The sequence below is a fragment of the Dermochelys coriacea genome, chromosome 3 (assembly GCF_009764565.3).
Source record: "Dermochelys coriacea isolate rDerCor1 chromosome 3, rDerCor1.pri.v4, whole genome shotgun sequence".
Classification (NCBI taxonomy): Eukaryota; Metazoa; Chordata; order Testudines; family Dermochelyidae; genus Dermochelys; species Dermochelys coriacea.
In genome coordinates this window covers 196,660,808-196,678,202 of record NC_050070.1, presented here as the reverse complement: position 1 = coordinate 196,678,202, position 17,395 = coordinate 196,660,808, and the positions used below count along the sequence as shown (strand labels likewise).

The 17,395-nt window shown below is 40.1% G+C and overlaps 1 protein-coding gene across 18 annotated transcripts in view; it reads left to right on the top strand.

The window, feature by feature from the left end:
- EHBP1 (EH domain binding protein 1) overlaps positions 1-17,395 on the top strand; it is a 320,670-nt gene that overhangs the window by 138,982 nt on the left and 164,293 nt on the right. For all 18 annotated transcript variants that reach the window (XM_038394218.2, XM_038394219.2, XM_043512052.1 and 15 more), the window contains exons 6-7: positions 3,233-3,414; positions 8,155-8,294. In XM_038394218.2, the coding sequence (XP_038250146.1) occupies positions 3,233-3,414; positions 8,155-8,294 (322 nt within the window). The remainder of the gene's footprint in view (positions 1-3,232; positions 3,415-8,154; positions 8,295-17,395) is intronic.

The window sequence follows — 17,395 nt, the reverse complement described above, 5'->3', positions numbered from 1 at the left end:
CGATAGCATGGCTTTAATTACAAAATAAGTAAGTTGGAATTTAGGTGAATATGATATTTGTTTTAGGACTTCCCTCAATTAAATGGTCAAGAAAATTGTAAGTAAAAGTGGATGGCAAATGTACCTTCTCCTTCTCAGAACTGGGGATGACTGTGGGAAATCTCTGGTAGCTGGCTTTGAGGCTGATTTGCATTACAGTGACCCAAAAACAGCTGTAGTGCAGGGCTAGAAACTGGTCTGGTAAAAACCTTTTAAAAATTAACTTAGCCAAAGACAGGTTTCAGAGTAGCTGCCGTGTTAGTCTGTATCCGCAAAAAGAAAAGGAGTACTTGTGGCACCTTAGAGACTAACAAATTTATTTGAGCATAAGCTTTCGTGAGCTACAGCTCACTTCATCGGATGCATTCAGTGGAAAATACAGTGGGGAGATTTTATATACATAGAGAACATGAAACCTCAGACTGTTGTCACAAATGAAAGCTGGTCTTCCCCCTCTGTTTCACTGTAAATGTCAAAGAACTACAGTTGTATCCCATACTTCAGTGCAAGCAGAACTTGTACTGCATCAGTCACATGCACTCCTCACAAAGTGCATTATAGAGTGCAACTAGCAGAGAGAGGAGGAATTCAGCCAAGTAACATTTCTTTTTCCATTTGGTCGTGATTTCAAGGATACTGAGGTGGGAGACTGGTTTTCATTGTCAGCATCAGAATAGACACACCAGTTGATCAGTATGCTCATGTATTTTGTTGCCGATCATCAACTTATCCAGAGGGCTGTGAGTAGGTAAGCAAATTTCATTTGTTCCATTTGGGATTGTCATTGTCCATCAGTCAGGAGGATTTTTCCTAGCCTATTCCTTTTGTGTGTTAATTAGGGAAAAGGAGTGGATACCTAACAAGATATGTATTCTATTGCATTATTTGTAGTTGTGTCTCATCAAACTGTCATTTTATTGTAAATGGGTTTAAGCGAAACCAGATTCCCTGATTTTGAGTGCATTGAAATAATGAAAAGCAACCCCAGATGTACATTAAATAGCAACCCTCTAGATAAGAATAACTGTTACCATAATTACAAAATTTTAGAACACACTAAGGTGGGATTTTTTGTGATGGTTGCAAGCGTGAACCCATCCTAACTGACTCAAAAAGGAAACTGAGTACAAATATGACAAATATTTCCTGATCATTATAGCCCACACAATGGAATAGTATATTTTTGATCTCACTGTAAATGGAAGCATATTTTCTGACTGTTGTGTAATTTTTATTTTCTTCTTTTCTGGTTGACAAAAAAAGTACAAAAAAAGTGCCAGTATAAGACTATAGTTTTTGCCGTATCAGTTATACTTTTGTAATTATCCATGTGCTATCTTCTACAACATTTTTAGGTATTCTACAGGACAAATACAGAAGCTACAAAACATTATTTTTCTCTACAACTATTAAAAATACTTTAAGCTATTAGCTAAGCAAAAGTTTAGCCACTTGTTTAAAATTAAAAATTGCATCCAGACCATAAACAGAAAAATCTGAAACTTGCAAATATAGCAATATAAAACAGCCCTCTTTCAAGGTTTTCAATGAAAACAACTGATCTTCAGTGGTACTGTTAGACTGCCGTGTTGTAATAAAGGCAAAGAATTATTATGCAAGGTACATGTTGTTGTTCAGAAGCAAACTGCTTATTCAGATTTGTGTAGAGAACAAACAAAAAAAAAATATATTGTGCCAGTTCTCACGCATTACTTTCAGAACAGATGCTGTGGTAAATCTTGAATTCTAAATTAGTTGTAGTATTTAGCTATTGTAAAGGTACAGTACAATAACAGTTTATTGTTGTTCATATCAGTAATAGATTGAAACTCCCTCATCATACTCTTCATTTTACACTTGTCAGAACCTTGGACCTTAATCTCTTTCTTTGATTGACAGTCGTGGCCAGGGAAAGAGCACTTGTATTGTTTGCAATAGTCGCATCTGTTCAACTTGATTCAGTTGAGAGTATTTGCATATTCTTAAGTATTTCTTCTGAGAGGGCCTAAATCCTTCTCAAGTGTTTGATGCATTTCTGAAATTCATTCATAAGGTATCTACATGCACTAATAGTTCTGTATAATATTCCTGTGTGTAATCTGACCGATAAGGCTAGTTTTTTAAACAAGGTATTCTTTGGGGATGACATATTACATTCTGACTTATTGTACTGGGCAGAAATGTCAAGTACTTTGAAAAAGGGATGCTTGAATGTTTTTGATTGAATTAGTAGTCTTTATTCAAGACCTATTGCCGACCGCAGTAAAATGTAGTTTTATTGTGAGAACATTTTTCAAAAGTTAACAGCAGTTTCTTTCCCCACACCCCCATTAGAACCTTATTACATATCATTTATTTTCTGTTATGCTGAGGGTTAGAGACAAAACTGTGTAGTAGATTCTTAAAGGCCGTTTAGATTAATTTATATCTGAATTCTTTAGAACACCTCTATCTTCAAATGTGAATCAGGCTTTGATCTTACTCTAATTTTTTTCTCTCCCAAAGATTTTATAGCCATTCTAGAAATACTGTCAATCTTAACGTCAGAAATCTGCAACTCAGGTTGTACATGTACTATGCTTGTTAGAAAGAAAATAGCTTTGAAAAGCATTTCAACATTAAACTCAATGCTTAAACTCCTAGTAGCAGCTCAAAATAGTACTTGTCTACTTAATACTGCATAGTACTTTATATGTTTTTCAAAGCAACCTAGAAATATTAATTGTCACTATTCTTCTGTGTGGTGAGTAAGTACCATCAGCCCTGTTTTCCAGAGGGGAAACTGGAGTATGAACCTGCAAATGGAGTTGCATGGGTAGAGTTTTATGCCCATGCAGAGTCCTATTGACCTCAGGGAGTGTAAGAGTCCACCATGTGAATCGTAGTGCAGGATCTAAACTGTAGTGATTTAAGGGCTGATGATAAGGCCCACTGAACACAATTAAAAGCCTCCCATTGTCTTCGGATTGGGCCCTTTGTGACTGAGCCAGGTTTAGAACTGAGGAGTTTGTCTCCCAGGTACTACTCAATCCACTCGACCACTCTGCCTCTCCACTGGAGAAAAGAATGAGACCGATCTATTTGGTAGTTTTTTTCTTCTTCTTTATGAAACTGCTGGTTTCTGTGTTACAACTCTTCACCTCTTTATTTTATTTTTTAAAGTTATTTCATGTTGATTTATGTTTACTTTCAGGAATCAGCTTCTGGACGCAGAAAAGCACTTGCCACGAGCAGCATCAACATGAAGCAATATGCAAGCCCCATGCCTACACAGACAGATGTCAAGTTAAAATTCAAGCCTTTATCTAAGAAAGTTGTATCTGCCACCCTTCAGTTCTCATTATCATGTATTTTCCTGAGGGAAGGAAAAGCTACGTAAGTTTTTCACCAGATAGGCTGCTTTGTGTTGCCTTTCAAAGACCTCTTTGGGTAGCGAGCACTCTAGCTGTATAGAGTGGCAGGAGTTGAGAGTATCCTTCAGCATACCAATCATTCCTGTCATACTTTGTTTCTGAGGCTGAGTAAATGTAATTTCTTACTCTGACTATAGTTTACTGTTCTTCAGATCAAGACATTTTCTTCTACCGTATTAATACGTTAAAAAGCAGCTGCCTAAAAATATTCTCAGCTTTGAAAGGGAGCAGGTGGGGAGGAGGATATAGAGTGCAATATCAGTGCTCAGCTAGAGAAATCTCTAGCATCCACCCACACAGAGAACCAAAGCTTGTTGATGGGTGCGGATGGAGTATAAGACGTAGACAGAGGGAGCATTCTTGGGTTGATCAGGAGAACATCCAGTGAAGCCAGCTCACTTGATCATTGATCTTCCCATTCTCCCTGCAGAGCTGTTGCTTTGCGCGTGCACGCACACACACACGTGCACGCACATGCACACACACGCACGTGCGCGTGCACGCACACACATACACACACACACCTTGCTTACCTCAGCAGCTTTCAGAGAAGAGGAAGAAATTAATGGTCTTTCCAGATCATCTTTCCCTCCCCAATTTATTTGTAGGGTTCCAGGCACCGCATCCCTTGCTTTCAGATGGGCTGGGATAGAGTGGTTGGCAAGTGTTACAAATTGAGTCAAATGCCCCTACTTGGGCATTCACCAGACTGCTGTGAGGGATCAAGCCATGGAATTATAGGTGTTCTTAGCTTGCTTGGGCAGAGTCTTAGCACTGTCCTTGGCTTTGCATCTTTAGCATTCATTCCTGGAGCAGACTTCTTATCTGATACCCTTCTTGGCAGTGGGGACCCCCCTTATCCAACTATCTAGACCACAGGTGGCCAAACCGTGGCTGATGAGCTGCATGCGGCTCTTACAGTTAAAGTGCGGCTCACGGAGCTGCCAGCGCTCTCCCATTCTCCACCTACCAGACTGGAGGGGAGCTCGGGACTTCAGCCCATGGGGCACGCCTGCTGGGGTATGGCCCGTGAACTTGTGAAGATTATCAGATACAGCTTGGAGGGTCAGTAAGTTTGACCATCCTTGATCTAGACCCTGAAACTAGTGCTGGCTCCTCCAAACTTCCCCTGCAGCTCTTGCACGTTCTCCAGAATCCTACGGAAGGTGTGAACTGTCTGGTTTACAGTTTCCGTTCTGGGACATGTGATAAGTGTAGCACCTTACACATGCAGATACACTTTGCAGAGGATTCTAAAATACCATTTTTCATTACTTAACAGAGAGAAAGCACCAAAGAGCACAACTCATTTAGAAAACAACAAACATCCTGAACATAGTGCCCCTCGCTCTAGTTCTCCCTTCAGTTGGAGTCCTTGGGGGACTGTCTATAGTTCAGGGAGGCAGGGTTCCCCCATGCCTCATCAGGATTCTGCAGCAGCTTCTCTCTGCTTGAGCTGGTAAAAATGGCTGAAGACCCCAAATAGACAAGCTCCTGACCTTTTATAACCTTCTAGTCCCTCTGTCATTTGATGCCTGGATCAGGTGATCAGACATCCTACTTTGTTGCCAGGCAGCCTCTCCCCAGACAAACCAATTCTTTTAGGTGGGAGGCCACCTGTTGTTTCGGATATTTGTATTTGAATCGAGGACCAACCAGATTAATGACCCTCTGTTGTCCGCCTTATATCAGTACCCTTTGGAATTTCAGTCCATGAATTTCACCAACATGAAGGTAAAAGGACAACAGAGAAGAGACGGAGCTGCACATTCAAAATGGCATTTGCACCTTGGTAAAAATACATATAGAGAGTTCATAATCTCACACAGAATCCATAAATTGTACAAATTCCCCAGATCATCACAGCAAACTAGCCCCTTTTTTCTCTCTTTCTTCCTCATGGCAGAATATAGGGCTGGCAGGACAGAGAAGCAATAGGACAGGGAGACAATTGCTAAGGTGGTCTATTTCACATGCTAATTTTTTTCAGGAATTTTAACAGCCTGTGGGCAGCTTTGGCTGTCTTGATGGTATTTGTGGATCCTTCCCACCCTTATATATCACACTTTTCTACCCCAGAACTGTTTTTGGTACGGGGATTTCCAAACTGTTTCTTCATGTGGGCCAGATTTTGGCACAGAGATTTTTAGAGCCCACCTATCCTGCCATTCACAATTACACAGACAACTTTCTCTCCCATTTGCCATCTCATAACATCCCTTTGGAAACTACTGAATGTACTGACATGTAAAAATACAAGAAAAGTATTGTATTTATATCTGTTGTTTAATGCAATTTAGCAGTTGGAAATGAGGGAAAGGAGCCATTAGCTGGTTACCAGCCTCCTCTTGAACTATCGACTGGGAACCTCTGTCTTAGACTGTTCAGCAATGGTGTTAGACTGATTCATGAAAGCAAATCTCTTCAGGACAGCACTTAAGCATGTGCTTAAATTGCATTGAAATTGATGGGACTCAAGAATATGCTTAAAGTTAAGCATGGGGTGAGCTTAAATCAGGGGTTCTCATTACAAATTTTTTGGTGGCCTCAGAGTGCAGCCACCAACTCTTGCTGGTGGTCATGCTGACAATTTTTCCTAAAATACTTAATTAACTTTAGGAAAAACAAATAAATATGCACATACACATGTCCAAATCATTGTAATTTATTTATGTAGGGGTTTTTTCAGACTCAGTAATAAAAATAATTTACAGTTGTCTCTATTCTTTACTGGATCTAAACAGAATAGAAACACAAATAAGGCACTTTGCATGTTCTAGTCTTTTTGTTGTTGTTGTTGTTTGTTTTGCTTTTTTGGTTGCGCTTTTTTTTCTTTTTCTAAGACTTGCGAGCTGGTAAGTCTTCTGCTGTGAAAAGTAATATTTGTATGTTTGTTAATATCAGTTTTCACAGCAGACTTACTCAGCTACGGCAAGCCGTGGGACAAATTAAGCCCTGAATGGGGAGGCGGACAGGGAGGCAGCAGGGCTCAGGGAAAAACAGGTGGGATGGAACAAGGATGAAGAGAGAGTTGCAGGATTAGCTTTTACCTCCTCCTAGCCATTGTAACTACGTAAAGTGAGGTTCAGAATCCCTATATCTGTTCTAGACTTGGTTTTATGCTTTTCTAGGGAAAATAATATAACCTGCTACCCCCTGATACCAAGGTCCTTTATGTGCTTTATAATTTTCTTTGCTCCCAGTCTTCATTATCTCCAGAGGAATAGTGAACCTGTAATTTATATCCAGTTGTAAAATGTGGTATTCTGGCTCTGCTGAGGCTACATTTCATTTAATTTGTCTGGTTAAAGACTAGAATTGAACTTATTAGCTATCCAGACAGGGAGAGTAACATTTGAGGATTGTCCTTCTCAGTATGGTTAGTTGATAGGTTCTCATCTTGGAACTTTCCCCCTCACAGCTACTAGAAGATTCTCTAGTTATCAGTTGCCAATGTACGAAATTTACTGTGAAGACCATTTGAAACCAGTAAGAGAGGGACCTTTGTGATTTCTTGGATATTTATTAGTATTAATAATTATTATTTATCTTACAGTGACACTTGGTGGCATCAACTAAGATCAGGGTCCCATTGTGCTATGTGATTTTCAGATATGTAGGAAGAGACTGTCCCTGCCCCAAAGTGCTCACAATTTAATTAGTACTGAACTCATTGAGACTATGCAGATGTGTAAAATTACTCATATATACATTTTTGTGCAGCATTGGGGCCTGGTTTGTACTTGATTTTTAGTTTACTAACATACAGGATGGCTTTTAAAGTAACCTTGTACCATTCTCATGAAAATATATGAGCCCAGGCACAAAATCTGTGCACCCTATTTTACCATGGTTAACTCGTAACATGGAGAGGGGGAAATTTAATGATATTTTTTACTTACCTATTTTTAAAGAATTTGCTTTGGGCAAGTAAGTGAATAGACTACTATTGATTAAACAATAGAAAGGTATTAAAATAGTTTTAAAAAATTGAGTCCAACCATGCTTCAAGAATGACACTGTGAACTTGAAGACACATTGGTTGCTATGGAAATAGCACTTTAGAACATTCATTGCTTTAAATCTTTTGTCTTCAGCCATGTTTTCAACAAGATTCAGTTGTAATCCACACTGTAGTGGTACATACGTGCAAGGGCAGAAATTGGCCCATAATTTATATTTTTACATTTTTCTTGTTTATGTACTCGTGCATTTAGGAAAGAAACTGTAGTTCACTAACAGTATTGTGAGTCTGAGGTGAAGGTGGTGGTTCATAGGCACTAGGTCTGACCAAGAACCCTCAGCTTATATTGAATGACCCCCAGAGGGAATAAATTATTGTTACGTATAACTTCAGGACTGATTTAAAAAATTGTAAGAGGAGAAGATTAAATTGACCCTTAATGAAAGCATTTTTTGCTTTTTAAGTTTTTGGCAATGGAAACTTGTAATCTATAAATTAACACTATGAACATATATATTCATATCTTGTTCTTATAAATATTCTCAAGACTACTTCCAAAGCCCATCAAAGTCAACTGAAGGCTATCCCTTGACTTCAAAAGGTTTTAGAGCAGGTCCTTAGTAAAGAAGAGTAAACTTCTTTTTGAAAAAATAATATTTCCCTAAAATACTATCAAATGTGACTTGAACAGTATTGCCTTTTAATGATTTGTTTGATGTACTGGAATTTGTGGTATAGAGATGAAGACATGCAGAGCCTGGCTAGTTTGATGAGTATGAAGCAAGCCGACATTGGAAATTTAGACGATTTTGAGGAAGACAATGAAGAAGATGAAGAGAACAGAGTGAATCAGGAGGAAAAGGCTGCAAAAATTACAGGTTGGTCTTGTCACAAAGGGACATAAATAAAATATTATTTTTTCCCTATAATTAGCAAAGTTCCATGGATTTTATTCTTCTATTATGTGAATATGCTTTCTTATAAAATAGCAATTTAGGATAATCCAATTGCATATGTCCTGATAATACAGCTACACAGAGACTAATTTTTATGAACTTCAGAGACTTGATTTCTTTGTATCGCATTTTCAGAAGGGGAAGCCAAGGAGAGGGGTAAACAGAGCAGTAGAAGGACAGGAAAAGAGATGGGAACAATCAGGAGGGGAGAAAACAAGAGAGAAAGGGCAGAAATGGATAGAGAGGCCAAACTTGATCATCAGCAAGCAGGGGACTGCTCTGAGGCTGGACCCAATTGGGTTCCCCATAGTGAAAACAGTCTAAAGAATGATCTGCATTAGATAACTGAGCTATTTCAAGTTACATATTATAGCTAAATAGTTATTGAACTTCTTGATCCCAAAAGGGTTTAGTGTGTCCCGGGTGGCTAGTGTGGTGAGTGCAAATCAGATCAGCATGTCCAAATATAAAGACTCCTCCTACGATTGTTATGTCTTTGTATTGTGGCCCCGTCCCACAATTTCAGGCACAGCTCTCTCCTTTCTGAATTATGTGTTTCAAGGGTTCAACGTATACTGATTACAGATGACCTGCAAAGGATTAAAATAGATTGGGTTGTATAAAGACGACGTTAAACATTTTGTTTGTGTGGTTTTTTTGTTCAGTTTTTTTTAAAATGTGTAAGTCATGCTTGTTTTTTCCCTGAGAAATATCAGGAAAGTCAGGACAGGTCTTCTCCGATGGACTTGTTGGGGATCTGAAATGAAAGCTCTCTCTCTTCTCAGCTCTTACCTGAACAATGAAGATGATGAATTGTTAAGAGTTCTTCTCCTTGCTATTCAAGCATTTGAGTTCAATAAAAATGTCTAATGTAAGAAAAGATTCCAGAAGAGGAAAGATGCCTTTCATGTGCCCTGCATCAGTCATAAAGAAGCAAAAAAAAAAAAAAAAGGCACAAACCAGATCCCCTAGTCTATCAGGTTACTTTAAATAAAAAAAAGAGAAGAAGAAAGTTAATCTAAATAATCAAATGCTGTGTGTGGTTTTAATAAGATGGGTGAGAGGATGCCAAGCAGAGCCAAGACCAGCCATGTAATGACTCAGCTGCTGTGTTGGGCCTGTATGGAACAGGATGGCATCTGGGGTTGACTGACAGGTTGCAGAAATGGTTCTCTTGAGTTGTCGAGGGCTATTCCTGAGTGTGTCAAAAAGTATTGTGGGATTGCATTGGGAAGACTAATTGAATTATTGGAGTTGCATCATTGTTCTTCTAGTCCTCATTAGCACTGAAATGGGTCAGGCAAAAGCACCTATGACTACTTGGATCTAGTGGTACTTAGAACACCTGTGAAACATTGCAATCACTTTTGTTTAGCTTCTAGACTATTTCAGTTTCTGATTTAAGGCTTTGATCCTAATCTTTAGCGCCCCAAGCAGGTCAGGACCCAGCTATGTCAGACCTGATCTCCATCCATGCTCTACTTTTCTGTGACAGTGCAGTTCACAAAGCCCAGGATGAAATGTGTGAGAGACTAAGATAAAGCATTCTTGCTCAAGGGGTGGAATACGACCAGGCTGATCACCTTTAGGACATGCTGGAAGACCCATTTCTGAGAGGAAGCTTTTCCACCATATCCAGAAGGATTTAGGTACATGTACAAAACGGATAAACTATAATCAAGAACAAAAACCCCACAAACCTGAAGCAAGGCCTCCTATAATTAAGGGAAAGAAAAGAGCAGAAAGCTCCCTAAAGCCCACTAAAGACCGTGTGGGCAGACCTGCTTTATCTAGGGAATACCAAGGTATTACTGTGACGGTGCAACAGAAAACCCATATGTAGAAAGGCTGACAGATGCAGAGTGCCAGCTCCTGGCTCCCATTTCTATCCCTTCTGCATTGTTCCACTCAAGGGGGATGGCGAGCTTCTCTAACAGGCCAGCCAGGGATTCCTATGATGTTGGGGGAGTCCCCAGCTGGTCTAAAGCCAGTGTAGTTAAGTCTATGCCATTCACTTTACTTTGCCAACTGTAGGGACATTCCTGGGAGGGCCTAGTGTAGCTTACAGCTGCTTAAAGCTGCTTTTTCTCTCCTCCACGCACTTAACCTGAATCCTGCATCAGTCACAGCTTGGACCCATGGTTCTGGCCCAGATAGCATTCCTGCTCTCTGAATGGTGATATAAATACCAAACTTATCGATTGTAACAAACCTTCTGAATGGCTACTTGGAAGGCAGAATGATGAATGCCTTTGAGCAAAGAGTATTCCATATCCAGTCAGTACTCAGATTGAGATTTTTCAGGTTTCGGTTTTTTACCATGCAAAACCAGTTTGTTTTTTGTTATTGTTGTAAATGTTGCACTTTAGGGCTATATATACACTTCAGCTTATGCTGGCATAAACTCTAGTGTGCGCAGTGCTATGGCAGCGGGAGAGCTTCTCCCACTGACAGCTTCTGCCGCTCAAGGGGGTGGGTTTTTTATGCCAACAGGAGAGCTCTCTCCCGCTGGCGTAGAGTGTCTTCACCACATGCACTGTAGTGGAACAGCTGTACCAGTGCAGCTGCAGTGCTGTAAGTGTAGGCATGTCCTAAGACCCACAGGTAAAAAACCTGAAAGGAAAAGGTCAGCTTCAGGGACAGTTTTGGTTTGTTTGCTGCAACTGCTGAACTATTCCATTAGCTGAACATCTCCTGTTTGAAAGAGGTGAGAAAGGGAATTGGGCAGTAAGAGGAAGGTTGAGGAGAGTGGGTGCATGTGGCTTTCCAGAGTAGACGAAATAGCATAAAGAAAGGACAATAAGTAATCAGGAAAAAGTAAATATTACAGTCCTGTTCCAATATCTATTGAAATCAATGTAAAGACTCCCACTGACTTCGATGAAAGTTGGATTGGGTCCGAAAAGAGCTACAGTAAATGTACTTAAAGGGGAAAGAAATGAAACTCCAGGGAAAACTAAAAACCAAAGGAGGAAAATATCTGCACTAGAAAAAGAGATTGGAAACATGGGGTTAGACCAAAAGACACAGCTATTTTGAAAAATGTTCATGATTTTAGAAAAAGTGAAAAAATATAGAAAGAGGGAAAAGAAAACAAAATTGAAGAGGTAGTGTGGCACTATAAAAATCAGTCTTTTGAAAATTACATTTACAGAACCATTTAAAGCTAATTGAGAATAAGTGCTGTCACACACTTTGAACACTTGTTTTCTGCCTACATTTTCTCATACATTGCCTGGTTAGGTTATTGCAAAACAAGGATTCCTGACTGTTCTTAACTTCTTTATACATGTTTTCCCAACTGTAAAATAGGGATAATAACACTAACTACTTCACAGAGTGTTTTAATTAGTTAATGTTTGTAAGAGCTTTGAAGATGTACAGTAGCATACTGTACAAATAATAGTATTAAGTGTTGCTATACTTTTGCCTCAAGGTCTAATCACTCAGAGAGCTGTCTCTTTCGTTGTCTGGAGATTGAAAGATAGCTGTACTGAAGGATGTATATGTAGAATTAATTCTGAGGATTTTATTACAAACTCTTTTCCTTTTGCAGAACACTATGAGCATTGGATTTGGGTCAACATGTGACTGTAATATAAATAAATAATTGTAACTTCATTATCATGGCTGTTAGTGATCCACTCACTAGATGATAGATGAGGGGAGTAAAGAGATTGATCTTTGTTCTACTCCTAGCTCTGCCCTGATTTGGTGTGTGACTTTGGGTGTCACTGAACTTGTGTATGCTTCAGTTTCTTCATCTATAGAATGAGGAAAGCACCTCTCAAAAGCAGTTTGGGATATGCAGGTTGAAAGCACAATATGAGAGCTGAATGTAATAAAAATTGTTGTCACAGAATTGCCCCTAAAGTTGAGGTTGCAATAGGCTTTCCATTCTTAGCCCTGTGGGACAGCTGACACGTCCACATCACTGCCCAGCAGCTGCAGTAGGGCTGTTTGTATTATCATATGTAAATCCTGTTGGGACAAACCCCACAGGAAGTACCATCTTGGAAGGACAAACTGACAGCTTCCCTGATTGGCCCAGGCACCCTATTTAAGCCCAAGAGGAGTTCCAGGAAGTGTCTGTACAACAAGATAGTCTCCCCTGCCAGTTGTAGTGGCAGACCCGCCTCTCGTCTTGATCTTGGACTCCTGACCCTAGGTTCCTGTCTCTGTCTTTAACTCCTGGTTCCTGACACCATTCCTGGCCTCTCACTGCCACTGCTCAAACCACTAGACCTGTCCATCACTGCTCTGACCACAAGACCTGACTGCCCAAGCCACAATTGTGACATCCTATTGTCATTACACAGTAACTTAAAACAAAAAATACCTTTAGCCTGAAATATCTCATGCTTTGTCACAACCTGGCTTTTTAATTTAATTTTATTTTTTTAAACATTTAAAAAGAAGTCCACTTAACTACTCTGTGTTATGTGAACTTGAAAACAACATACATGTTCCTGTTTGTAACGTAAAGTTACAAACATTTTAGCTACCATGCAATTTAAAGAGAGAGATTTTAAAATTGCAGAATTGTCATACTTAGGCTTCAGTGAGCACCAGTTCCTTTGACGTACTTAAGACATTTGATTCATGATTAAGAAAATTAGTACAGCTATGCATGCTTTATTTCTTCACTTAATGTTTTTGAAAAGGCACCCAAGCCCTCATGCAGCAGTTAATAGTATGCTGACTGCTGCACCTGCACAGAGGGTGCAGGTTCCATATGTACTCAGCAGTCTGCCCAGATGTTATCAGTTGTGGAGTCTTGAGCCCAAGTGTACTTCAAGCAGAGATCTCTGAAGAATCACACACTGTAATACTGATCATCCCAATCTTCTGCCAGATGCCAAATTCTCCCTTAGGGCCAGATTCTGACACCTTTACTATTCTTTAGTAGCACCTAACCACACAAAAAGTCCCATTTACTTCAGTGGGTTACTTGTAGACCAAGATAATGTGAGTATATAGATGATGAGATGTACAAAAGAGGATATAGGCCATTGATTCCTATGCTTCCCATTTCAACGCTCCAAATATAATATAGACCATTTTATCCTGTAATGAGAGACAGTGAAATGCATAAAGTGTTTAGGGTAGCAGATGGGACCAGATGATTCAAACCATATCAAAGAATTCAATGTCTGCACCCTGTTTTAACTAGTCATTTGTTCATAGTTATGCTTTATAAGCTTATATTCTGCTTTTCATTTGAGTAAAGAAATACATCTATGAATCTGTTTTGAGTCCAAAAGAAATCTCAAAATGTGACTACTACATCGTTCAGATTTCCAGCAAGTCTTCGTATGTTGAAGCTGAACAAGAAGGAGCTTAAGACTCCTAAGCTGACTGATTTCAAATTGACTATTTTTAAGTCCTATAAAACCAAGGCTGTTTAGGAAGCTAATGTGGTTGAGATGTGTTCTGGGATGGCTGCACCATCTTAAGAATAGACTGTACTGCATCTTCCTACTTGGAAATCAGTTACGTACTTATATGGAAGAGTAAGTACGTCTTTGCAAAACATTCAAATCTAAGATTTTTAGTAAAGCAACTTTTGGCTTTATGTCTTAAATATTTAGAGATTCTGTACCAGATCCTTGCTCTGCTTTTGGCTTCTTTGCACCAAAGCATAGTGCGTGGTTTATGTCCAGTGGAAAGGAGTGGCCAAGGATTCTCTGCATCCCACCAACGTCCAGTTGTAAGAACGTCCCCTGATGAGTAGGCTATGTTTTAGTCCTGGGTATTTTTAGTAAAAGTCATTTACAGGTCACTGGCAGTAAACAAAAATTCACGGCCTGTGACCTATCTGTGACTTGTACTGTATACGCCTGACTAAATTGGTGGGGTGTTGGCCCAGGGACACTGTGGGTGCTGGCGGGGTGGCCAGGGACCCCTGAGACTGCTGGGGAGGAGTGGGGGGTTGGCAGGGCTGGCAGGCTCCCTACCCGTCTCCATGCCTCCCAGAAGTGGTGACATCCCCCTCCATCAGCTCCTAGGCGGAGACATGGCCAGGCAGCTCTGCCCGCTGCCTCTGTTCCGAGTGCCGACTCTACAGCTTCCATTGGCCGGGAACTGCAGCCAATGGGAGTTGTGGGGGTGGTGCCTGCAGGCAGAGGCAGCACACAGAGCCCCTTGGCCTCACCTCTGCCTAGGAGCTGAGGGATGTCGCTGCTTCTTGGGAGCCTCCCTGAGGTAAGCACCGCCCAGAGCCCTCGCCCCCTCCTGCACCTCAGCTCTGAGCCCACCCAAACTCCTGTTGCTGCTTGGGGAGGCAGGTGCAGTAGCCCACAACTGCTCCAGCAGTGGCCAGTGCGACTGGCCTAGGGGCTGCTTGAGCTGCTCAGGCGGCCCACGGGCCAGCTGCACTGGCCACTGCAGATGTCATGGAGGTCCCGGAAAGTCATGTAGTCCCGTGACACACTCACAGCTTTACTGATGAGCTATGGGCAGCCAGTATCAGAGCAGTGGTTCCCAAACTTTAACAACCAATGAATCCCTTGCACTAAAATGTCAAGTCTCGTGAACCCCCTCTTAAAAATGAATATTTCCAGGGATTTACCTGAGTATAAATTATAAAAGCAGTGATCTTGGAAATATAAAATTTCTTTTTATGACCTGCTTATTACATGCTATTTATTATAATATATTCTAATAATATATATATAATATTATTATTATTAATTATTATTTATCCATACAGTATTTTTATTACATTATGAAAACGGCAACACTCTTCCAAGATCTCACTTTCATAGCTTGTATCACTTTGAATAAGCCTATTATCAGACAAGGCTCCTATGTTTCATCAAGGAGTATCGGATGTGAAACAGCATTAAGGTATTTAAGAAGCCAGCTCAAAGAGTTCCTCCTACACAAGCATTCAGGTCTTGAGCAGTCCAGGCAAACAATGCATGTTACAACAAAGTTTAAACTTCTTCTTCATAATAATTTTAAAAACAATACTAGCTGCCTATTTAATTTTAAAAACAGCAAAAAATATCCACCTCCATTTCCATTTCTTATAAGGAGTCTTGAAGTTTAAATCGCCTCAGTGTGATAGACATGCTTGCTTTGATCTACTTAGTTCTTGGAAGTCCAGGGGCTCTGGGCTGCTGGCCCCGTGCTGCCTGGGGTCCCTAGGGACAGCTCTGTCCGCCATTAGGGAATTTTTTCCCTGGAACCCCAATTTGATAACCACTGAGTTAGAGCAACTGTAACCGTGCCTCAATGGGTCACAACTCAGGATGCCAAATTCAGGACAAACTGCTGAGAAATAGGGCAAACACAACTCATATCTTTCATAAGATATACCAAACCAGCCACAAAAGTAAACTCCTGTTTCACCACACTGGCTAACAAGAACTCATAAAAGCAGTTTCCTTTGGCATTCCAGTTCTTATGTCACCACCAAAAACACTGGATTCAGAGATGAGTGGTTCTTTACAACCAGTCTCATCAAATGAAAAGTTCTTCTGATCCCAAAGGACCAGCCACACACCCACGTCAATATATAACTTGGATCTTGCCCAAAAATCACACTGATGCCAATCCTTTAGTATTTAAAATCTAAAGGTTTATTCATAAAAAGAAAGAAAGGTGAGAATTAAAGTTGGTTAAAAGAATCAAATACATACAGTAATTGCAAAGTTCTTAGGTTCAGGCTTGTAGCAGTGATGAAATAAACTGCTGGCTTAGTAAGTCTCTGGTTGCTTCCAAATCACTGGAAGGACCTCATTCCCGGGGTGAGAATGCTCCCATTAGCGTAAGTCCGCAGTCCAGAGATCTGAGCAGGACAGGGGCAAAATGGAGGTGTTTCCAGGGCCATTTATATCCTCTGCCGTGTGGATGGAAACCCATTGTTTCAAACAAAAATGTCAGCACAGGTAGTGGAGAATCACAGGTGATCAGATAGTGTTTGGAGTCACATGGGCAAGTCACATGGTCATGCCCCATTTCTCTCAGTCATTGCAGGAAGCCATTACCTATATTCCAGACAGCACATTTATAGGACAGTCCACTCAGTGTAGATGGGTGTCTCCCATGGTCCATTGTGAGTTGAGTCCTTTTGATGGGCCACTCAATTAGAATAGTCCCTCCAAGATGTGCTGGCTAACTACCGTGTGGGCGTTACCCCAGAAGCAAACATTTGAAATCCAGGTAGAGAGCCAATATTCATAACTTCAAATACAAAAATGATACATGCATAGAAATAGCATAATCCTTATCAGCAAATCATAACCTTTTCATAGACATCTTACATGCCACATCTTGTACAAGATTTGTTGCAAATATATAATAGTGGTGGCAACAATGATCTATATAGTCATATTTTAATCCAATAATATCACAGCAACACTGATGTTGCTCAATTTTCACCTCTGTGTGATTTGTTACTTTTTTTATCAGTTTGGAAAATAGAGATTTCTGTTTGAGCAACTTTATTTTCCAGTGATAGTTTTACTTTTCCCAGACACAAACTATATACAGTGTAGTTAAGGTTGAGTACATATCAGTAACTTTAAAGGTAAAACATTCCAAGATCTCAAAAGCCTTATCTCCACCTTGTAATGACAATTGCATGAAATTACCATACAATTCTGCTTAATGCATAATAGTTCATAGTCCTATATTGAACTGATTTTTAAAGACGTATTAGATTATTATTTTTTTAACTCATGTTGTTTCTACAAGGTGGAGTAAATACTCTAAATTTGGGAGATACACTGTATCCTTCATCTGTAATTGGTTGAATCCCTACTTTAAATGCAAACTCAACTCAGGCTTAATTATGGAGTCATGAGTGGTGCTTCCATAATACTTTCTTCACTGTTTTTCGTATTTTGTTTCATCGTAAATTGGCGGCATATGAATTGCCATTGCTTTTCCTATTGTTTTATCATCATGTCTTAATTTCCTCCAACCATCATTTTAAGCAAGTGCATAAAGCCTAAAACAGGGGTTCTTAAACTGGGGGTTGGGCCCCCTCAGGGGGTGGTGAGGTTATTACAAGG